The sequence below is a fragment of the Phaseolus vulgaris genome, chromosome 8, assembly GCF_000499845.2.
Source record: "Phaseolus vulgaris cultivar G19833 chromosome 8, P. vulgaris v2.0, whole genome shotgun sequence".
In the NCBI taxonomy this organism is placed as follows: domain Eukaryota; kingdom Viridiplantae; phylum Streptophyta; class Magnoliopsida; order Fabales; family Fabaceae; genus Phaseolus; species Phaseolus vulgaris.
Window position 1 is genome coordinate 58,894,618 of NC_023752.2, and position 24,513 is coordinate 58,919,130.

General features: G+C 27.9%; 2 protein-coding genes across 2 annotated transcripts; both read right to left on the reverse strand.

Moving 5' to 3' along the window:
- Positions 1-6,704: 6,704 nt before the first annotated feature.
- LOC137825413 (uncharacterized) lies at positions 6,705-18,721 on the reverse strand. Its single transcript, XM_068631083.1, has 15 exons — positions 18,595-18,721; positions 17,174-17,262; positions 16,972-17,058; positions 16,691-16,885; positions 16,413-16,577; positions 16,272-16,325; positions 16,033-16,179; positions 15,588-15,948; positions 8,300-8,412; positions 8,100-8,186; positions 7,819-8,013; positions 7,538-7,702; positions 7,397-7,450; positions 7,158-7,304; positions 6,705-7,073 (listed from the first exon to the last, which is right to left on the reverse strand). Exons 1-15 carry the CDS (start codon positions 18,719-18,721, stop codon positions 6,705-6,707), a joined length of 2,355 nt encoding a protein of 784 aa, XP_068487184.1.
- A 2,820-nt stretch (positions 18,722-21,541) lies between these two features.
- On the reverse strand, positions 21,542-23,381 carry LOC137826354 (protein neprosin-like). Its single transcript, XM_068632292.1, has 7 exons — positions 23,195-23,381; positions 22,992-23,078; positions 22,711-22,905; positions 22,431-22,595; positions 22,292-22,345; positions 22,053-22,199; positions 21,542-21,968 (listed from the first exon to the last, which is right to left on the reverse strand). Exons 1-7 carry the CDS (start codon positions 23,339-23,341, stop codon positions 21,600-21,602), a joined length of 1,164 nt encoding a protein of 387 aa, XP_068488393.1. The 5' UTR covers positions 23,342-23,381; the 3' UTR covers positions 21,542-21,599.
- Positions 23,382-24,513: the final 1,132 nt, after the last annotated feature.

The following is a 24,513-nucleotide window of genomic DNA, read 5'->3' on the forward strand; positions in this document are numbered from 1 at the left end:
TGAGAAGTAGGGTAAAAAAGAATGTGGGAAGTAAGGTAAAAAAATGATGTGGGAAGTAGGGGTAAAAAAAGAATGTGGGGAGTATGTAAGTGAAAGAGAGAGAGTGGGAAGTAGGGTACGTGGATTATGTGTATTGGAGAATCATAAAATATGTTTCTTAAATCAATTTTAAAATTGCTACAATGGTTGAGAGTAATTAGGAAATAACAAAAATAATTCTTTCAAAATTCAAACAAAAGAGTAAGGATCGTAGTCGGAAGTGATGACGTGGCACCAAGCTACAGTGTAGACGTGTTGACAAGGCGCCAGGTTGACAGAAGGGGAGGAAGTCGGGGGGCTCGTGAAGTCGCCAGTTATTAAGTTGGCGTGCACATCGCCGGAGATGAAGGTGAAACAGATTATGAAGGCGGCCGGCGAGACCACAGGGAAGGTGTACGAAGGCACCCTAACTCGCCAGTTCCAGTAGAGATCGCACTCCCAAGTTAGCCATGCACTGGGCAGTACCATGCATAAATAACTTAGCCAAAAAGAGAGTCAGAAGCAGCGCCCAAGTCAAGGAGGCTCCAGATGATGGCATGTGTACGACTGGATGCGAGCCACGTGTCCAGGTCTGTAACTGCCAGGAGAGAGAAAATAACCAGGTATATAAGAGTTCTCAACGAACTTTCTGAGGTACGCACGTTCAGATTATACTCTTTACGCTTGCGAGTTCTAGAGCTTACTGTGAGAGAGAACATTGCACGGTTCCTTGAGATTTCTTGAGTGTTCTTGCTCTTAGTATTTGGTGGTTCGGTCACTGACTTGGGCGTTGGAGTGCGATCGGCCGCAGCGGCGCCGCTCTGTTCTTTTGCAGGTTCTTGAAGTGGATCTTGAAGAAGGAAGGAGGTTCGAAGCGGTGCACAAGTCGATCCTTTGACGAGGCAGGTTCCAACGTTTTGGTCAACAGGCAGGATCAGATAACAATAATGAAATATATTTTTTGGCAGTTTGAGGGATTTAAAGTAAATGTCTATCAACCACGTTTCAATTCAAAGTTTTACTTTACTCGTTATTTTCAAATGGACAGAACAAATATCTTTAGTTTTTTATTTAATAGAAAAGAAGACCAGTTTAGAACAGAAGAGTAACTTACCAATGTCTCCACTCTCATGCCAGTTAAATGATAACAAATAAAATAAATTTTAAAATTAAAAAATTGTTTTATTAACTTCTGAAATTATAAAATGTCCAAATAACCAAACAAAATTAATAAAATAAAATATCAAGTAAGGATAAAATAGGAAAAAATTAGAGCAGTTAAAACGGAGAATCCCCTTTTCAATTCAATTTTTTGTTTTTATGTCATCACCATTTCTCTATCTTTGCTCTTCCTTTATATTTTCTTCTTTTAGGTTTTGATCTTAGCTTTTCATAAATTTATGACTTTAGAGACCACCTTCATGTGATCATGTTCTTAACTTTACTTTTTACATGTTATACTCATATTTTGTTTGTTATTTATTTGTTAATTGTAGAGAGTTAGTATTCATAGCAAAATAGAGAAATAAGAGAAGGAAAAACTTCAGAAACAACAACAAAAGTTTGTCTTCTCCCCATTTTTTTTCTTAATTTATTATTACTTATTCATAATTTTAAAACAGGGATAAGCTAATTTAGCATAAAAAGAGGAAGACACCAAACCCCAAGGCACGGTTTCGCTGTCGCGCTCTATCGCAAGGTTCTAACCTATATTTGGTGTGAAAGATAGGAACAATTTAAATGAGTTTCTATACGGGTCCAAAGAAAAGAAAAGCAAATTTCATTGCACTTTTGTATATAATATTTTTCATGATTAAAGTTGATTGAACAATTGACGATAATTTTTTTGGTTTATTTTTTAATGGTATCACATGTGTTGCAATGATTGTCATATATTATTGGTTGTGCATAGACTTAATGAAAAATATTGGTTTAATTCCGATAATTGATAAAATATTAAAAATATGAAACTCAAATTCTATTTAATTATTTTTTCGATTGAGTTTGTAGTTTTAAATAAATTTTAACTCTTACCAAATATATATATTTTTACCCATCGGTAAATTTACCATATATTACTACTATAATAACTATGTTTTGATAAAATTTATGTATCTTTCTTTTTATTAAAATAAATTGTAAATTTATACTGATAATATAAGTATTTGTGAATAAAATATTATTTATTCAACTTTAATATTAAATGTAATTATATATAAATCATAAAAAATGTGATACATTGTGTTCCCCTAGTTAAATAATAATCACAATTAAGTATATTCTTGCTTTATAGGTTATAGATATTAAAAGATAAATTATATATATATATATAACCATTATTTTTAAAATAAAATTTATTTAATTATTTTTAAAAGATGAATAATTTTAATTATTTTAAATGTTTAAATATATATTTTAGTTGTATTTTGATTTAAAAAGAAAGAAAGCAAACATAAAAATTTTGGACCTAAACCATTTTATTTTTATCCTAAAGAAAGAAGAAGCTAAAAAAAAGCAAAATAGAAAAAACATAAATTAAACAAAATAAAGAAAACCTGCTTCATTTGTATCCATTGTCCTACACAAACTGTAGCCACACAGCACCTCTCACCAGAGATTATTTTGTTGTCTTCATCATACACATTCTTCCATATTCACTCTCCACACAACACAATTTCTTCCACCCTCCATCTCCACTGATTTTGGGGATAATTTTATCTCAGCCACGGAAATCTTAATTTTTTTTGGCCCGTTTTCTTTTTGGTCCGTTCGGTTGGCCTAGCAGCTCTGCTATTTACATTCCACCTTTTTCATATCCGTAACTTCTTTTTGATCTAAAGCCTGGGCCCGTTTGGCTGACCCAGCAGTGTTCCTATTTGCAGCTCACAATGTTTATATCCGCACCATTTCTTAAAGAGCCTGGGCTGAGTCCGCTGGGCTCAGTGAGCAATAATTTTTCTAATTTGATTTTTTTTTAATTGGAGATATTACTGCAGTCCATATCTGCAGATTGTGATTTTCTTTTTTCAATAGAATTGTGTTTTCCATTTAAAAAAAAATCATTTCTTCAATTCATTGTTTTTAAGATATGTTTGAGAGTAGATCAAATTCAACTGCAACACCGACAATTAAAGTTTCATCTATTAAAAATAAAATAAAAATAAAATTTTAATTATTTTAGTGTTATAGATTTTTTTTTAACTACTATAATTAAATTATATTATTAAAATATTTTTATATAAATTTAACTTGTAAATCCTAAATCTAGATCCTTGATTACTATAAGTTGAAACTTTCATAAATAATATATATTTATTTTTATATATTTTTTAAAATGTGAAACACGTCATGCAGGTCAACTCACAACTCACTATAAAAAATGAAGTGTGAAGTGAATTTACTAATCTAACCCACTGATCCACTTAGGTCCGTCCTACATAACTAGCCCGCGGGACGAACAGTGGAGCGGGTGAGATTGGTACAACTAATTCTAATAAATTTCTTCTCCAAAAACTCTTCTACTTGTTTCTTCAACTTTGCCAACTCAACCAGGGCATTTTGTATAGAGTTGTGGAGACTGGTCCCACTCCTAAAACAATATCAATTCCAAAACTCCATTCCTTGCAAGTACTCATCTAGAAAGACGTCCAGAAATTCATGTACTATCGTAATGCTTTTCATAGTTTCATCTTTTCATAAGCATTGGGCCCATTCTTCAACTTGTTTGCAACTCGTTGCAATGAAGTGATCTCTACTCCTCCTAGGTCTTAGAACATGAGTCCTTTCTTACAACAATCAATAATAATATAATATTATATACCTTGAAAATTGGGATAAAACTACCTCTCTCAATAACTTGAATTCTCTTGAAAATGATTTTTGTTGTACTAGACTAATCAACCCAATATTTTGTAACCACTTTATTGGATATTAACCTAGCCCCAGAAGCATATAAATATAGCTTTATTCTTTAGGAAATACTCACTTATTCTCATTCATTTACTTAAATATTCTTATATCTCTAAATTCTTTCTAACATGACCATTAATCTACAAAGCTCAACAACCCTTCAACAGAAAGATTAACTCGTCTAAAAGTTCGATCATCCACCTCGAACGATTTCAACTTAACTTCGATAAAAACATTTTTGTTTTGGTATTTCAATAGTCTTAGATTGTTTAGGAGTTAATGTCAAGAATGATTTAAATATATATTTTTCCTTAACAATAAATATATTATATTAAATTTTAAAAAGTTATTAAAAATTATTATATAAAAACTAGCTATTCAATTTTAATAATAAATTAAAATAAGATTCCTAATCAATGGAAGAAGATTGAAAGAAAACTTACAAAAGTTGAAGAAAATTGAAAGATTAAGAGGATCAAAGATTTTATTACACAAGTGAAAATTTCATTGCAACACACTTCACCCTCTCTTTTCTAAAGCTTCTTCATATATACCTAAAAAATTAGCACCAAAGGTCAAATGATGTGTTCAACATAATTGTATGATATGGCAAATGAGTAAGCCATTACTCGGATCTTCTTATTATATAAAATGATTAGATTTTGAAAAAAATAAGAAAAATATATTCTTGTATAAAAAAGTTCTCAAATTTTTCATTTATACACTTTTTAAAAAGTATTATTATCCGTAATGTTAGAATATTCTTTGTTACAACCAATGAATGTGACAAGTTGTTATGTTATATCTTAAGTGATGAAACTATACTAAATTTTTCTATTTATGCACGGTATACTTTCACATAGTTTTTTTAGGAATAGAAATGTATGAGTTGATCTATGTCATTTTAATTACAATGCATGTACCATTTGTACCACACATTTATTATCTGCACCGCTTTTACCAAATAAATCTGGGTTACCGGTCCAGTCGCTACATGTCTTTTGTTAGCGTGTTCTTTCTGCACCTCTTGTTCCTGCAACCCATTAATATCTGAAAATACAATTTTACCCTTTTTAAAAATAATTTTTGGATTAACTTTTTTGAAATCTTTCTAAAATTTATAAGAGTATTTTGGAAAAATATTTTAAAAAATTCCGGAAAAAATTATGGAAATAAATTTTCAGAATAAGACCGGATTAGATGAGCCATTTTGGTTGTTTTACTCATTTGATGGATGCACGAGGAACTTTGTACAATCGGATGATAACTGCTAAAAGCGAAAATAAAATAAAATAATATATATACTGACAAGAAAATAACTATAATAATTTATCATAGAAAATTACAAAAAAAATTGAAAATATGATTTATGAATTAGACTCTGGGATTTGGAAGCCGGTTATGACGGTTATGAGTATGAAAGATATTAACATTTTTATGACTGTCTGAAAATGATATCTTCAATTAAATATTTGAAATGAGTGTAAGTTTTTTAAAATATTTTTTTCCCCAAAAATAAAAGACAAAATGCATGATTTTTTTTTTATCCTACAAAAATAAACTTTCGTCTTACGTGCATATGTTCATAAAAGAAAAAAAAGAGATCACATAGTTTTGGAGTTAATATCTTTTTGAAAAAAAGTAACAAAATGACTTAGACTTTGCCACTAGAACTGAACTTCTTAAAAAAAACAAAAAAAGTGAATTTGAAAAGGACGAACCTGCTTCACCGTACTCTGGAAGTTAAAAGAAGATATATGTTTGTTGAATTTTTATTTTTTATATTTTTTATACTTTGTTTTTAATTTTTTAAGAAATAAGAGTTGACGAGTGTATAAAATGAAAAAATGTGTCATATAGCAAAAGTGTTGGGCCAGCTGAATGAGCTGAAGCTTCAAAAGAAACATGGTGGTGCAGATATAAAAAAAGTAAGTGGCTGGATGTTTATGTGTGTGGGGGGTATAGTTTGGTCTCCTGTAGGGAAAGGAAAGAAAGAAAAAGCTGAAAGTTTTGGATTTTGGTGTGGAGAGAGAAAAGGTGGAAGAGAAAAAGGTGAAAGTTAGGGGTGCAAATGAGGTAACCGTGGGGTGTGAAAAGTAGAGAATAAGATGGGCTGGGAGTGCGCGATCTAGGAGAGGAGGTGTGAGTAGGATAGCAGTGAAGGTGGGCTGACGAGCTGCACAGAGTAAGACTGGGGATGTGAATAGTAAGTGAGGGTTTTTTTTAATCTCTTTAACAAATTTTATTTACCCAGACGAAATTAGGTGTTGACAACACTAACTTTTACTCTTAGCCAAATTAATTGTCCTATAAACTTTCACATTTATACACTTTTAAAAGCATTTAAAAGCATTAAAGGATTTTTGTTACACTTAATTATTAATGTCACAAGTTGTTACATCTTAAGAGATGAAACTATAATAATACTTCCAATTTATACAGGGGATACTTTCTTTTCAATTATATAATATTTCTATTTTTTATTTAAATTTATTTTTATTTTTTTAAAAATTATATTTTCCGTCGTTATCTACAAAGTAAAAACGTGTGAATTAGTTTTAATTAGTTTTCTTATGATTATAAATGTAACCATTGATCTATGTCATTTGGATTGGAATCAATATCTCACAATTCATAATTTATTTTCAGTGAGAAATGTTTAGTAGTTTAGACATAATTATTACATTTAAACTATTAAATTAATTTTTGACTAAATGTAAATATTTAATATTGGATCGTAATAGATCAAATTTTTTAGTTTTATTGAACTTTTATCATCAATTACCACAATTACCACCGAGTCCTCCAAATTGTAGAGAATATCCAAACTGTTTTCCTATATTTTCATAGTAATCAACACCAAAACAATTAGGATTGTCTTTCAACGTGTTTGTGTGATAATATCGAGGTCCATAATCTGTTCTTGAGTCATTTTGAAAGGAAATATTCCTAAAATAACATGCATGACGAAAATTTTCATCTGGAAAATATCCAGATCCCATTTGAGGGCTAGGAGTATGAGGAGGAGTAGATGTTCTCCCACCCCAACCCACTTGATCAACTGAGGTCATGTTCGAGAATAATTTTGATGGAAAATATCCAATATTTTCACCTAGGTAATTTATCCACCAATTTCCTTTAAGGTCCTACAATACATATTAACCTTTTTCAATAATATGATATATCATGTCTAACATTATATAGAGATAATTAAATGGAATGCACATTACCTTTGTAATAGAGATTGTAGTCTCCATCATTAATCCATTGTAGATAGACGTTTTTTCCAATCGTGCACCAAAATATTTATTTGAATTAGTTTGGACAAACCCTGAACAATATAGATTGAAGCATCCCGTTTTCTTGTAATTATCTGACTGTGTGAAATGTAATACCATATTAATTTTTTAAAATTTGAAACAAGTTTTTAGGTAAAGATTAAAAAACATGTAAATAAATCTATTCTTACTGTCCATGACGAGTAAACATAAGTTCCAGTATCACCATAAAATTTTGGAGCCACCTATATAAATTCACACAAATTAAGATGGCAATATCAACTAAAATATACATATAACTAAAATGATGACATGAACCAATTAAAACTCACATGCCATCCAACAGATATTTTGTTAGTAGCATCTTCAAGTCCGTTTTGAACCCATATATGAGACATGCTCATTTGATCATTTCTACTAACTCCTGGATTATAAATGCTATTAGTTCCACTAACTTTGTAATAAGGACCATTACCTGAAAGATATACTTCTGCAAGCTGCAAAATTTAACAAATTCAAATAAGTAGTTTTCAAATTGAAACATTAGATATGGTGAATTTTAGAGAAACAAGTTAACAACATCTTCAATCTTATTATACAAGAAAAAACTTACATGAACACCAGGAAGATCTTGAACTAGGATATGATTATTTGATAGTAATTTGCTTTGAATGAGATTATCTTTTGTTGTTCTTCTAATAGGAACCGTTCCTCTTGGACATTCATCTTTCTCAAGTCCAAATATGGATTTAGTAGAAGAATTCATTACATTTGTCTTTTCAAATAAGTTTCGAAAACTAGGTTTTCTCTGTATTTAAATAAAGCAAAAACAAATATAATCAGGTAAAAAAAATATAGAATTGACTATATTTGAAAATGTTCAAAATAATGTACCTGTAATTTATGATTCTTTAATAAAGGATGATCAAATGCTGGTTGCTTGTAAATATCAATACAATCAACAATGTATCCAAATTTTGTCTAAAAGATAAAGAATACATCATATTTGAAAAAAAGAATTTATTAAGAAATATACTAAGATCAAATTCAACAAAAAAAAGTATACAATAATAAAATATAAGAATATAAAATACATGAACACTCTTCACGGGTGATTTGTTAATGAGTTGTAATTGTCTTTCTAACTCTAAATCTTCTTGGAGTGTGTGTTGAATGCCATGAACTCCACTATTATCATGACTATTCACTAAACACAAGACAAAAAACAATATATGGATCATTTATCTTCCAAAATTCTTCTATCAAATAAAATGAGAGATGTTAGAACTGCTTGTATAATGTGCTACATTTATAGCACTACCAAAGATAAAATGTGATAATATTTTGAAAAATAGAAAATAATAAAATGAATATTTTTTCCAACATTAATAATAATATCATTTATCATTATATTCTAATTAAAACTAATTTTACACATGTAACCATCATTCATTTTATTAATATTATTAATATATTAATATTATTATTAACATTACTAATATCATTAATATTATTAATGTTATTATTAATATTATTTATAGATACAGATGTGTAGATAAGTCTATCTATATCTATAGTGTATTTAGGAATACTTTAGTAAATAATTTATCCATTGATTTGTATCTTAATTAATAATAATAATAATAATAAAAATATTAATATTATTAATACTGTTATTCATATTATTAAATATATTATTAATATTGTTTTTAATATAATATTAATAATATAGTTATTGTTATTATTATTAATTTTGTAATTAATATTATTTTTAAAAAATACTATTAATATGGTTGTTAATAATATTATTATTATTACCATTAATATTATTAATATTGATATTAATATTATTAATGTTATTGATATTATTATTAATAGCAGAATCAGACGTTACGCTTGTGTCTGTAATGTTTTAAATATTTTTAAAATTTTGTTGTGTTTCCTTTATTATTAATATTGCTTTATAAATTTATAATAAATTTAATTTTATTAAATTAATGTATAAATTAAATTTATAAATGTCATTATAAATTTTACTATATATACATATAAACAAAAACATTAATTTAGAGTTTGAAAATCTTATGATTTTGTAATAATAATTTTTTTTAGATAAAAGACAAACAAAAATTAATCTTCACATATTTAGTTGAGCTTACCTACAATTTATAAGAAGTAATTTTTTATAACGAATTTATTTATTAAATTATAACAACAGTATATTCTTGCTATAGGTTATAGATATTAAAAGATAAAAAATATTATATATATAACCATTATTTTTAAAATTAAATTTATTTAACTATTTTTTAAAAGATGAATAATTTAAATATTTTTAATTATTTTAAATGTTTAAAGATATATTTTAGTTCTATGTTTATATCCGCACCATTTCTTAAAGAGCCTGGGCTGAGTCCGTTGGGCTCAAACAGCTTTTTTTAATTGGGGGAGATATAAGTGGCCCTACAGTGGCGATAATTTTTCTAATTTGAATTTTTTTAATTGGAGATATTACTTCAGTCCATATCATATAAATATATATCAAGATTAAAAGGTTTTAGGTGGCTTTGTGTTTTGCTTTTGGGTGCAAGTGTACAAACTATCATGTAGACATATTATCACTGATCATATATGTTCTTTATGCCCCTCAAAGTGTGCTAGATCACATTAGAAGAGGTCAAATTGATAAAAATTTATGGAGGGTCTCTCCTATTTAACTCATTGTCTCATAAAGCATATTTATTTAAATTCATCTAGATCCATCAAAATTTCAAAATATCAATATTTATTGTCATATTACCAGTTTTCAACTGCGGTATAAGACAAATGGTTGTCGATAATTCGGTACTCTTAAGTTTTAAATTTAAGAAGAATACAATTGGCGTATAGATACTTTGTTTACACGTAATCTCCCACAAAAGTATGAACTAATGCAAAATTCTTTTGAAAGAAAATTGTATTGGTGGGATCAATACATTTATGCATGCATCTTAGGTTGACAAGTTTCCTACAATGACATTGCGTGGAATAGAAGCTTCCTAAGTCTCATTGTTATGGTTATTATATACACCCCTCTCTTCTACGATACAATATAAGCTTTATTCTCTTCATTTGTTCCTCTGTTTCTCTCTTCTTTCCTTTTTTTTTCTCATATCTCCCATTCACCATGTCCACCTCCCCACAGGAACCACCATTGTTGTCTCCTCTCTTTCAAAGTCCGTTCCAAATCAAGCGTCAAGATTTCAACCGCAGTCAACTTCTCCCTTGATGGATACTGGTGCTGATAGTGGTACTTGTGATTATAAAATCCAAGCGTACACTAATGAACAACAATGCACATCATCATCATAAGCATCATACCAAAAATATGATTCTCACATTTCATACATATTTAATATATATATATATATATATATATTTAATATATGGAAGTTTCCTACAATGACAATGACATTGCGTAAAATAGAAGAATCATTTATAAGAAGCAAAGTTCTTCAAAGTACAAAATAGTTTCCTATTTTCTACCCCTGCCTTTTAAGTCTTAATGTTATAGTTATTATATATACCTTCTCCTCTACAATACAATATAAGCTTTTGTTCTCTTCCTTTGTTTCTCCCTTCTTTCCTTCTTCTTTCTCATACCACATACTCACCATGGTCACCTCGTCACTGCAACAACCTTTGTCGTCTCCTTCGTCTCATAGCCCATACCAAATCAAGCATCAAGATTTCAACCGCAGTCGGCTTCTCCCTTGGTGGATACTGGTGGTTGTGCTTGTGCTGACCTTCGTCACTGTATCCAAAGTTTGGAGTATGACAGCATGCAATCACGTTGCGACACCAACACCAGAATCGACATTGCAATGGGTGTAAGAGCTAGTTGTGGAGGAAACTTCCTTCTCGCCTCCTTCGTTCTCCCTTTACTCCTGGTTGTGCGCTACAGAGGGCGCGAAGTCGTGCATGGAGGTTGTCGGTGTGTGGAGGCAGAGTGTAGTGAATGCAACACCAAACCAAATTAATTAAGTTTTGAATTGGGAAAACATTGTGTAACTTATGTTATGCACTGCCCAACACAACTTGCTTTAATTTTTGTATGCGGGTTAACAGGTCAACCTTCCTCGTCCCACAATTGGCCCACGCGTGTTGCAGGTTATGGAGGGCGGGCTTAAGCGGGCTAGCGGATTGAATTAGTGAGCCCTCACACTTTTTTCTAGTGGGCTACTACCGACTCGCATTGTCATCCCTAACTGTGACAATAGTGACAAATTTTTTGTCACATTACCAGTTTGCAACTATGGTATATGGCGTGTAAATACTCTATTTACACGCAATCTACACAAAAGTATAAACTAATGCAAAATTCTTTTGAAAGAAAATTGTATTGGAGGATCAATAAATATATATTTAAAATATATATTAAAGTTTTGGGTATGATGACACACAATCACACTCTGACACCGACACCGACACCGACACCGACATTGCAATTGGTGAAGGAGGTGGTTGTGGAGGAAGCTTCCTCCCCACCTCCTCCTTTCTCCCTTTCCTCCTCCCCGTCTCCTCCGTCCCCCCTTTTCTTCCATGAAGGAAGATGATTTTCAGCACCCATACCTATTAGTACAATAGCAATAACAATAATTTAGAAAGTTTTAATAATATTTATGAAAAATTATCTTACTTCCTCAACTTATTATATTTACATAATTTTTATGATTTTTAAATTTGTGCGTTATATTTTTTACTTATTTTAAAAGATAGTGAGTTTATTAAAAATTATTCTTAGTTTTACTTAATTACATCTTTAATATCTTTAATATGTCCCTTATGTTGATATCAACATTAAAATTGATGAGAACAGATAATGACTAGTAGGATAGATTCAAATATAAACTAATATAGAGTTTTAGTGTTTCTAATATCATATTAAAATAATAAATTTAAGTCTAGTTAAATCTTATAAAAGGTGGTGGATAAAAATAAAACAGGGTGGCAGATAGCAAGAGTGTTAGTGTTGGGTCAGCCAAATGGGTTCAGACTTCAAAAAATCGTAGTGGTGTACATATAAGAAAACTTGTGTGGTAAATAGTAAAATGCTGGGCAACAAATATAAGGGAGTAGGGAGTGTAAAAATACTAGCAAGGGATCCATAAAGAAATTAATTCATAATGGACAAACTTGGGCCCCAGCTCTCTCTTTCTAGTCATCATCCAATTCTAATTAAATACAAATTTTACAAACTAAATCTATGAGCTCCACACATTGAAATTCCAAATTTAAGGCAAGGCTGTTTCGCACCTCCATATATTCTTCTCCCATTTCCATAAATTTTCATATTTCCAAAAATAACTTTCTCTAATATTCTGAATTACATAATAATTCATAAGTGTTTTTTCATATTCGTAATTAGCTTTTGGATTACATAATCTGAAAACCTTTTTTCAGATGCATGAATAATTTCCGAATTATGAAATATGGAAGTCTTTTTTAGCTTATGAATTACATAATCCATAAGTCTTTTTTCAAATACGTGTCCAAATTACATAATCTGAAAGCTACTCTATGGAGATGGCACAAGAAGAATAAAAATGTATTGTCATATTGTGTATGGAATGAGAGAAGAACCTAACAATTTTAAGACAAGACAAATACCAAATAAATTCGGATCCTTTCTACGGGGTGATAACGGCTAACAGCGAAAAATAATAATAATATATATTCTGACAAGAAAATAGCCATAATAATTTATTATAAAAAAATATGAAAAAAATTGAAAATATAGTTTATGAATTAGACTTGGATTTACAAGTCGACAAGTAAGAAAAAATATTAACATTCATGTCTGAAAATGATATCTTTAATTAAATATATGAAATGAGTGTAAATTTTTAAAATATTTTTTCCCCAAAAATAAAAAACAAAATGCATGATTTTTTTTTATTCTACAAAGATAAACTTTGATCTTACGTATTTATGTGGATAAAATAAAAGCAAATAAGAGATCACGTAGTTTTGGAGTTAAAGATCTTTTTGAAAAAAAAGTAACAAAGTGACTTAGACTTTGCCACTAGAACTGAACTTCTTAAAAAAAGCGGAAAACTGAATTTGACAAGGATGAACCTGCTTCTCCGTATTTTAGTTTCTAATGAAAAGACATGGATTTCGTACCCTGCAAGTTAAAAGAAGATATATATTTGTTGAATTTTTAATTTTTTAAATTTTTATACTTTATCTTTTATTTTTTAGGAAATAAGAGTTGATCGGTGTATAAAATGAAAAAAATGTGTCATATAGCAAAAGTGTTGGGCCAGCTGAATGAGCTCAAGCTTCAAAAGAAACATGGCGGTGCAGATATAAAAAACGTAAGTGGCAAGTTGGTGGACGTTTATGTGTGTGGGGGATATAGTTTGGTCTCCTGTGAGGGAAAGGAAAGAAAGAAAAAGATGAAAGTGTTCGTGTGGAGAGAGAAAAAGGTGAAAGTTAGGGGTACAAAAGAGGTAAGCGTGGGGTGTGAAAAGTAGAGAATAAGATGGGCTGGTGGTGCGCGATCTGAGAGGGGAGGTGTGAGTAGGACAGCAGTGAAGGTGGGCTGAGGAGCTGCACTGAGTAAGAGTGGGGATGTGAGAAGGAGAGCAGTGAAAGTGGGCGGAGGAGTGACACTGAGTAAGAGTGGGCGTGTGAATAGTAAGTGTGGGTTTTTTTTCCATTAATCTCTTTCGCAAACTTTATTTACCCAGACGAAATTTGGTGTTGACATCACTAACTTTTACTCTTAGCCAAATTAATTGTCCTATAAAATTATAAGATAATTTAGAATCAGTGATTATGTTAAAGAAAATCAATTAATGATTTGAAAAAATAACTCAAACCATTAAATAATAAATAAATAATAAAATTTCAGAATTAAAAGAAAAAACTAGCTCTAAATGTTTAATGATGACTTTATTTATTAGTCATGACACCACTTTAAATAATTGACTTGAAAGATATATGAATCAAATTTTTAATTTGTCACTTCGTAGAGCCAATTTATAAGATAGTGCAATGATTTTTTTCAGTATTTGCTATAATCCAATAAACTTTGAGGACTAAGTTCTTATATTTGATAGCTCAACCAAATTATGTAATAGGTTTTACTTTCGAAAAAAACATGTTCCCACTATGCAAACTTTTAGGACGTTATTTTATCTTAAATATCTAAAAAAATATATATTTAATTTGTTGTAACAACTTCAACCCTACTAATACTTGTTCACCATCTTAATACTAACACAAAAGGTCTTATGTATTTCTTCCCATATATTGCCATGTATGATATCATGCCATTAATAACATGATAGTTGTTGTTATGAGTAAACTCCACCAAAAGGAAGAATTTCATCTGAGCTCTCTAGATGATCCAATATGCAATATCTCAACAAATCACCTAATGACCACGTTGTTCTTTCTTACGTCCATCTATTTGGGATTATATGCATAACTGAGTCTTAACTTTGCACCAAATACTTCCTGTAACGTCTGTCAAAATCTACATGTAAATATGGGATCCTAGTAAAAGACAATACTAAAAGATACCCATTTCAATCTCATAATCTCCTTGATGTATATAGTTTAGCCAACTTGGACATATAAATTCTTGTGTTCACTAGAAGGAAATTAGCACTATTCGTCATTCTATCAATAATTACCCATAATGAGTCATGCCCTTAGATTGTTAGTGTGGTCCATGAATATTGTTGGAACGTTTTGTCACTCCAAAGATATGATCATATATTCATAATGGCCATATCATGTCTTTAAAAATGTCTTGTGAACATCTTCATCTCTCACCAGAATATGATGGTATCCTAACCATTAATCCATTTTTGATAGCACTACATATAAAAAAAATAAGAAAGATATATTCTCATATAAAAGATTCTCATTTTTCACATTTAGACACTTTTAAAAGCATTATTATTCATAAGGTTAGAATATTTTTGTTACACTTAATTAATGTGACAAGTTGTTACATCTTAAGAGATGAAACTTACATAATAATACTTTCAATTTATACATGGTGATACTTTCTCTTCAATTCTATAATATTTAAATTTTTTTTTTTCTAAAAAAATTATATTCTTAGTCATTATTTACAAACTAAAATGTGTGAATTAATTTTAATTAGTTTTTTTAGGATTATAAATGTAACCATTCATCTATGTAATTTGGATTAGAATCAATCTCTCACAATTCATAATTAATTTTCAATGAGAAATGTTTAGAAGTTTAGACCTAATTATTACATTTAAACTATTAAACTATGTTTTGACTAAACGTAAATATTTAATATTTGATCATAATAGATCAAATTTTGAGTTTTATTATGCTTTTACCATCAATTACCACATTCACCACCGGGTCCTCCAAATTGGAGAGAATATCCAACCGATCCTCCTAGATTATCATAGTAATCAACACCAAAACACTTAGAATTGTCTTTGAATGTGTCAGTGTCATATTGTATAGGTCCATAATCTGTTTTTGAAACATTTTGATAGGAAATATGCCTAAAATAACATGCATGAGAAAAATTTTCATCTGGAAAATATCCAGATCCCATTTGAGGACTAGGAGTGTTAGGAGGAGTAGATGTTCTCCCACCCCAACCCACTTGATCAGCCGAGGTCATGTTCGAGAATAATTTTGATGGAAAATATCCAATATTTTGGTCCATGTAATTTATCCACCAATTTCTTTTCAAGTCCTACAATACATATTAACCCTTTTCAATAATATGATATATCATGTCTAACATTAAATAGAGAAAATTAAATGGAATGAACATGACCTGTACAATCATAAATTTAGTCTCCATTGATATTCCACCGTAGGTAGATATATTTTCCAATCGCGCACCAAAATGAATTGTTGGATGAAGTTGGACAAACCCTAAACAATATAGATTGAAGCATCCTGTTTTCTTGTAATTATCTGACTGTGTCCAATGTAATACCATATTAAATTTATAAAAATTGAAACATATTTTTAAGTAAAGATCAAAAAACATGTAAATAAATCTATTCTTACTGTCCATGATGAGTAAATATAAGTTTTAGTATCACCATGAAATTGTGGAGCCACCTATATAAATTCTCACAAATTAAAATGGTAAGTACAACTAAAATATACATATACCTAAAATGATAACAAGACCCAATTAAAACTCACATGCCATCCAACCGAGATTTTGTTAGTACCATCTTCTAGTCCATTCTGAACCCATATATGAGACAAGCTCATTTGATCATTTCTACTAACTTTTGGATTATAAATGCTATTAGTTCCACTAACTTTGTAATAAGGACCATCACCTATAAGATATACTTCTGCAAGCTGCAAAATTTAACAAATTCAAATAAGTATTCAAATTGAAACATTAGATATGGTGAATTTTAGAGAAACAAATTAACAACATCTTCAATCTTATTATACAAGAAAAAACTTACATGAACACCGGGGAGATCTTGAACTAAGATATGATTATTTGATAGTAATTTGTTTTGAATGAGATTATCTTTTGTTGTTCTTCTAATAGGAATGGTTCCTCTTGGACATTCGTCTTTCTCAAGTCCAAATATGGATTTAGTAGAAGAATTCATTACACTTGCCTTTTCAAATGAGTTTTGAAAACTAGGTTTTCTCTGTAATTAAATAAAGCAAAAACAAAAATAATAAGAAAAAAAATATCTAAAATTGACTATATTTAAGAATGTTAAAAAGAATGTACCTGTAATTTATGATTCTTTAATAAAGGATGGTCAAATGCTGGTTGCTTGTAAATATCAATACAATCAACAATATATCCAAATTTTGTCTAAAAGATAAAAAAATACATCATATTTGAAAAAAAAAATTATTAGAAAACATACTAAGATCAAATCCAACAAAAAAAAAGTATATAATAATAAAAATATAAAAATATAAAATACATGAACACTCTTCACAGGTGTTTTGTTAATGAGTTGTAATTGTCTTTCCAACTCTAAATCTTCTTGAAGTGTGTGTTGAATGCCATGAACTGCATGATTATCGTGACAATTCACTAAACACTAGACAAAAAACAATATATGGATCATTTCTCTTTCAAGATTATTCTATCAAATAAAATTGAGTGATGTTGGAGCAGCTTGTGTAATGGACTATATTTATAGCACTACTACAAGATAAATAATAAATATGAAATGAGATAAAATTTTTTTTGTTTAAACTGGCCATAAAATTAACGTCTATGCATATAAAAGAAATCGATATAGAAAATATCGAATTAGAAAGATAAAATGTGATAATATTTTGATAAATAGAATATAATAAAATGACTGACTTTTTTTCTAACATTAACAATAATATTAATTCCTATTAATAATAAGAAGAATAATATCTTTTCAATATATTCTAATTAAAACTAATTTTACACATATAAACATCATTCACTCATTTTATTAATATTATTATTAACATTACTAATATCATTAATGTTATTATTAATATTCTTTATAGATATAGATGTGTAGATAAATCTAGTGTATTTAGGAATACTTTAGTATATCTATTGATTTGCATCTTAATTAATATTAATAACAATATTAATACTATTATTCATATTATTAATATTATTATTAATTTTATTATTAATATTATTAATGTTGACTATTAATATTATTAATGTTGACTATTAATATTATTAATGTTGACTATTAAGGTTGACATTAATATTATTAATGTTATTACTATTATTATTAATATATACAGAATTATGTCTGTAATTTTTTAAATATTTTTTAAAAATGTGTTATATTTTCTTTATTGTTGATATTGTTTTATAATTTATAATAAATGTAATTTTATTAAATTAATAGTATAAATTAAATTTACAAATATCATTATAAATTTTAATATATATATATATATATATATATATATATATATATAAATGAATAAAAACATTAATTTGGAGTTTGAAAATCTTATAATTTAGATAGAAGACAAACAAAAATTAGTCTTCATAAATTTAGTTGAGCTTACCTACAATTTATAAGAAGTAATTTATTTAATAATTTATAAACAACTGATAATATTCTTACTTTAGAAGTTATAGATATTAAAGGATAAAAAATATCATATATATATATAACCTTTATTTTTAAAATAAAATTTATTTAAATCTTTTTTAAAAGATGAATCATTTAATTATTTTAAATGTTTAAAAATATATTTTAGTTTTATTTTGTTTTAAAAAAAAGAAAGAAACATACAAATTTTGTACCTAACCCATTTTATTTTTAACCTAAAGAAAGAAGAAGCTAAAAAAAGCAAAATAGAAAAAACATAAATTAAACAAAATAAAGAAAACCTGATTCATTTGTATCCATTGCATCTACTCTCCTACAAAAACCGTAGCCACACAGCACCTCACACCAGATATTTTTTTGGCCCGTTTTCTTTTTGGCACGGCTAGCTACTATTTCCACTCTCAGCATTTTGTTCTCTAAGAAAAGAGAGAGTCTAGGCCTATTTATTCGTCCCATACTTTTATTATTTGCAACCTCCTCTTTTACATCCGCAGAACCGTTTATAGAAAAGCCTGGATCCGTTCGGTTGGCCTAGCAGTTGTGCTATTTATAGGCAGTTTCTTCATGCATTCCTACATTTTTCTTCCTACACCCTCACAATGTTTTGCAAAGACAAAACTGCTCCTATATAAAAACTGTACATTTATTTTTTTCATTTCAAATTATGAAATCCGGTAAATTTTTGGATTGACGCTTTTGGTAAAATTTCAGATTGGCATGTCCAGTAACCTCCTAGATTGGTGCTTCCAGTAACCTCCTGGAATGGTGATTCCAGTAGTACATGAATGACAATATTAAAAAATATGCATTTTAGATCTGCCAATCTGTAAATCAAAATATGCATTACGGATTCAGAAATCCATAACTGAAAAAAATCATTTTGGATCCACCAATTCGTAATAGAAATTATACTTCTGGATTCAGCAATTGAGAAATCAACCATTTATGCAAACTTTGCTTTCAGAACACCCGCTCATCCGGAAAACAACATGATTCACTTCTGGATTGATGAATCCGTAGCACACTCTCAATCCCAATTTCAAATAAAATGTGAAGGTCAGTTTCGGGATTTACAAAATTCTGTGGGTGCAGGAAGAAAAATCCCATATTTTTCATATCCGTAACTTCTTTTTGAACTAAAGCCTGGGCCCGTTTGGCTGACCCAGCAGTGTTCCTATTTGCAGCTCACAATGTTTATATCCGCACCATTTCTTAAAGAGCCCGGGCTGAGTCCGCTGGGCTCAAACAGTTTTGTTTTTAATTGATATTTTCTAATTAGAATATTTTTAATTGGAGATATTACTGCAGTCCAATCTGCAGATTGTCATTTTCTTTTTTCAATATAATTGTGTTTTCCATTTTAAAAAATTTCATTTCTTGAATTCATTGTTTTTAAGATATGTTTGAGAGTATATCAAATTCAACTGCAACAGCGACAATTAAAGTGTATTTTCATCTATTAAAAATAAAATAAAATAAAATAATTATTATTTTAGTGTTATAGATTTATTTATTTAACTACTATAATTAAATTATATTATTAAAATATTTTTATATAAAATTAAGTTGTAAATCCTAAATCCTAGATTTAAACCCTAACACCTGAAATTGGAAAGCAAGTTTTCATAAAATCAGTGTAAGCTAACATGTACCTGCCAAAATTAACTAGGAATACTTCAACAATTTTTGTAATTATTATTATTATTTTTGTAATTTTCATATTCTTGACAACAATCCATCCTTGATTTTCATGTAAGTTCAAACTTTAATAAATAATATATATTTATTTATATATATTTTTTAAACTTCAATTGATAAATTACGGAGGAAACAAAGACAACAGAAAATGACTATAAATTTAGGAAAATGTATGATATAAGAATTTTTATATATTTTAAATTTTTAGTACATGGAATGCTATATACTTTTTTTTATTGCTATTATCTTTTAATTTGTCATTATGAAAAATAGATTTTTATTAAATTATGATATTATAAATGTTGGTGGATAATTATAAATAATTTAATATTAAAATTATGACAATTCACCATCACATTACATTTTAGAATATTTTAGAATTTATTAGAATAATGAAAATTACAAATGATAACTAAAATAATAGCATCTAGATGTCCAATTGCTTACAATAAAATTGTTTTTCGATTAAAGACATTACGATAATTTTAATAGACATTATTTACAACCTTAAACGTCAGTTGTTGCTGATATTTTATTCTCGGTTACTTCTTCCACAAGTCTAGCTTGAAGAAGTATATTAAATGGTAGCTCGATTTGGAAAAGACCATCATATTATATTATACTTTTGACAACAAAATTTTTAGGACATCTAGATAAATAGTGACGTTTATAAGTGACAACATATACAAAAATAACCATTACCACGAATACAATTTTTTTTTGTAGAACTTACTTTTATTTCTAATTTTTTTATAACTGAATTATAATAATTTCTTGTACGGATATTCTGATTTTATAACTTCATTATTTTCTTTTTTTCATTGTTTATTTTTTTTCCTAACCAACATATAATTTTATTATATTATGAAAACCAATAAAAAAAAGATTTATTTCATGTTGATTGAGATTTACATGTTCGTGTGGTCCATGAATATTGTTGGAACGTTTTGTCACTCCAAAGATATGATCATATATTCATAATGGCTATATCATGTCTTTAAGAATGTCTTGTGAACATCTTCATCTCTCACCAGAATATGATGGTATCCTAACCATTAATCCATTTTTGATAGCACTACATATAAAAAAAAAATAAAAAAGATATATTCTTATAAAAGATTCTCATTTTTCACATTTATACACTTTTAAAAGCATTTAAAGAATTATTATTCATAAGGTTAGAATATTTTTGTTACACTTAATTAATGTGACAAGTTGTTACATCTTAAGAGATACTTTCAATTTATACATGGGAATATTTTCTTTTCAATTCTATAATATTTATATTTTTTATTTAAAATTATTATTTTTTTCTAAAAAAATAATATTCTTAGTCATTATTTACAAACTAAAATGTGTGAATTAATTTTAATTAGTTTTTTTTAGGATTATAAATGTAACCATTGATCTATGTCATTTGGATTAGAATCAATCTCTCACAATTCATAATTAATTTTCAATGAGAAATGTTTAGAAGTTTAGACCTAATTATTACATTTAAACTATTAAACTATGTTTTGACTAAACATAAATATTTAATATTTGATCGTAATAGATCAAATTTTTGAGTTTTATTATGCTTTTATCATCAATTACCACATTCACCACCGGGTCCTCCAAATTGGAGGGAATATCCAACCTGTCCTCCGAGATTATCATAGTAATCAACACCAAAACACTTAGAATTGTCTTTGAATGTGTTAGTGTCATATTGTATAGGTCCATAATCTGTTCTTGAAACATTTTGATAGGAAATATGCCTAAAATAACATGCATGAGAAAAATTTTCATCTGGAAAATATCCAGATCCCATTTGAGGACTAGGAGTGCCAGGAGGAGTAGATGTTCTCCCACCCCAACCCGCTTGATCAGCCGAGGTCATGTTCGAGAATAATTTTGATGGAAAATATCCAATATTTTGGCCCATGTAATTTATCCACCAATTTCCTTTCATGTCCTACAATACATATTAACCCTTTTCAATAATATGATATATCATGTCTAACATTAAATAGAGAAAATTAAATGGAATGAACATGACCTGTGCAATAAAAAATTTAGTCTCCATCATTATTCCACCGTATGTAGACATTCTTTCCAATCGCGCACCAATATATTTTGTTGGATGAGTTTGGACAAACCCTGAACAATATAGATTGAAGCATCCTGTTTTCTTGTAATTATCTGACTGTGTCCAATGTAATACCATATTAAATTTATAAAAATTGAAACATGTTTTTAAGTAAAGATTAAAAAACATGTAAATAAATCTATTCTTACTGTCCATGATGAGTAAATATAAGTTTTAGTATCACCATGAAATTGTGGAGCCACCTATATAAACTCACAAATTAAAATGGTAAGTACAACTAAAATATACATATATCTAAAATGATAACAAGACCCAATTAAAACTCACATGCCATCCAACAGATATTTTGTTAGTACCATCTTCTAGTCCATTCTGAACCCATATATGAGACAAGCTCATTTGATCATTTCTACTAACTTTTGGATTATAAATGCTATTAGTTCCACTAACTTTGTAATAAGGACCATCACCTATAAGATATACTTCTGCAAGCTGCCAACTTTAACAAATTCAAATAAGTATTCAAATTGAAACATTAGATATGGTGAATTTTAGAGAAACAAGTTAACAACATATCTTCAATCTTATTATACAAGAAAAAACTTACATGAACACCAGGGAGATCTTGAACTAAGATATGATTATTTGATAGTAATTTGTTTTGAATGAGATTATCTTTTGTTGTTCTTCTAATAGGAACGGTTCCTCTTGGACATTCGTCTTTCTCAAGTCCAAATATGGATTTAGTAGAAGAATTCATTACACTTGCCTTTTCAAATGAGTTTTGAAAACTAGGTTTTCTCTGTCATTAAATAAAGCAAAAACAAATATAATCAGGACAAAAAAATCTAAAATTGACTATATTTGAGAATGTTCAAAAGAATGTACCTGTAATTTATGTTTCTTTAATAAAGGATGGTCAAATGCTGGTTGCTTGTAAATATCAATACAATCAACAATGTATCCAAATTTTGTCTAAAAGATAAAAAAAAATACATCATATTTGATTTTTTTTTATTAGAAAACATACTAAGATCAAATCCAACAAAAAAAGAGTATATAATAATAAAAAATATAAGAATATAAAATACATGAACACTCTTCACGGGTGTTTTGTTAATGTGTTGTAATTGTCTTTCCAACTCTAAATCTTCTTGAAGTGTGTGTTGAATGCCATGAACTGCATGATTATCGTGACAATTCACTAAACACAAGACAAAAAACAATATATGGATCATTTCTCTTTCAAGATTATTCTATCAAATAAAATTGAATGATGTTGGAGCAGCTTGTGTAATGGACTATATTTATAGCACTACTACAAGATAAATAATAAATATGAAATGAGATAAAAAATATTTTGTTTAAACTGACCATAAAATTAACGTCTATGCATATAAAAGAAATCGATATAGAAAATATAGAATTAGAAAGATAAAATGTGATAATATTTTAAAAAATAGAATATAATAAAATGACTGACTTTTTTTCTAACATTAACAATAATATTAATTCCTATTAATAATAAGAAGAATAATATCTTTTCAATATATTTTAATTAAAACTAATTTTACACATATAAACATCATTCACTCATTTTATTAATATTATTATTAACATTACTAATATCATTAATGTTATTATTAATATTCTTTATAGATATAGATGTGTAGATAAATCTATCTATAGTGTATTTAGGAATACTTTAGTATATCTATTGATTTGCATCTTAATTAATATTAATAACAATATTAATACTATTAATACTATTATTCATATTATTAATGTTATTATTAATATAATAATAATGATATTATTATTATTATTAATATTATTATTATTGGTATTAATATTATTAATATTGACATTAATATTATTCATATTGACATTAATATTATTAATGTTATTACTATTATTATTAATATATACACAATCAGACGGTACGCCTGTGTCTACGCCTGTGTCTGTAATTTTTTAAATATTTTTTAAAAATGTGTTAAATTTCCTTTATTGTTGATATTGTTTTATAATTTATAATAAATGTAATTTTATTAAATTAACGTATACATTAAATTTACAAATATCATTATAAATTTTAATATATATATATATATATATATATATATATAAATGAATAAAAACATTAATTTAGAGTTTGAAAATCTTATAATTTAGATAGAAGACAAACAAAAATTAGTCTTCATAAATTTAGTTGAGCTTACCTACAATTTATAAGAAGTAATTTTTTATAATAAATTTATTTATTAAATTATAAACAACTGAGTATATTCTTACTTTATAAGTTATAGATATTAAAGGATAAAAAATATTATATATATATATATATATATATATATATATAACCGTTATTTTTAAAATAAAAGTTATTTAATTCTTTTTTAAAAGATGA

What these genes read in the sequence shown, in the direction of transcription:
- LOC137825413 (XM_068631083.1), bottom strand. Translation starts at nt 18,721, where the DNA reads ATGCTGAGAGTGGAAATAGTAGCTAGCCGTGCCAAAAAGAAAACGGGC. An exon ending in TAAAGAATCATAAATTACAG is followed by an intron (nt 16,886 to 16,971) that starts GTACATTCTTTT and finishes ATTTAATTACAG; the next exon opens with AGAAAACCTAGTTTTCAAAA. An exon ending in ATGTTTACTCGTCATGGACA is followed by an intron (nt 7,305 to 7,396) that starts GTAAGAATAGAT and finishes CATTTCACACAG; the next exon opens with TCAGATAATTACAAGAAAAC.
- LOC137826354 (XM_068632292.1), bottom strand. Translation starts at nt 23,341, where the DNA reads ATGATCCATATATTGTTTTTTGTCTTGTGTTTAGTGAATTGTCACGAT. An exon ending in CACCCGTGAAGAGTGTTCAT is followed by an intron (nt 23,079 to 23,194) that starts GTATTTTATATT and finishes TTTATCTTTTAG; the next exon opens with ACAAAATTTGGATACATTGT. An exon ending in TAAAGAAACATAAATTACAG is followed by an intron (nt 22,906 to 22,991) that starts GTACATTCTTTT and finishes ATTTAATGACAG; the next exon opens with AGAAAACCTAGTTTTCAAAA.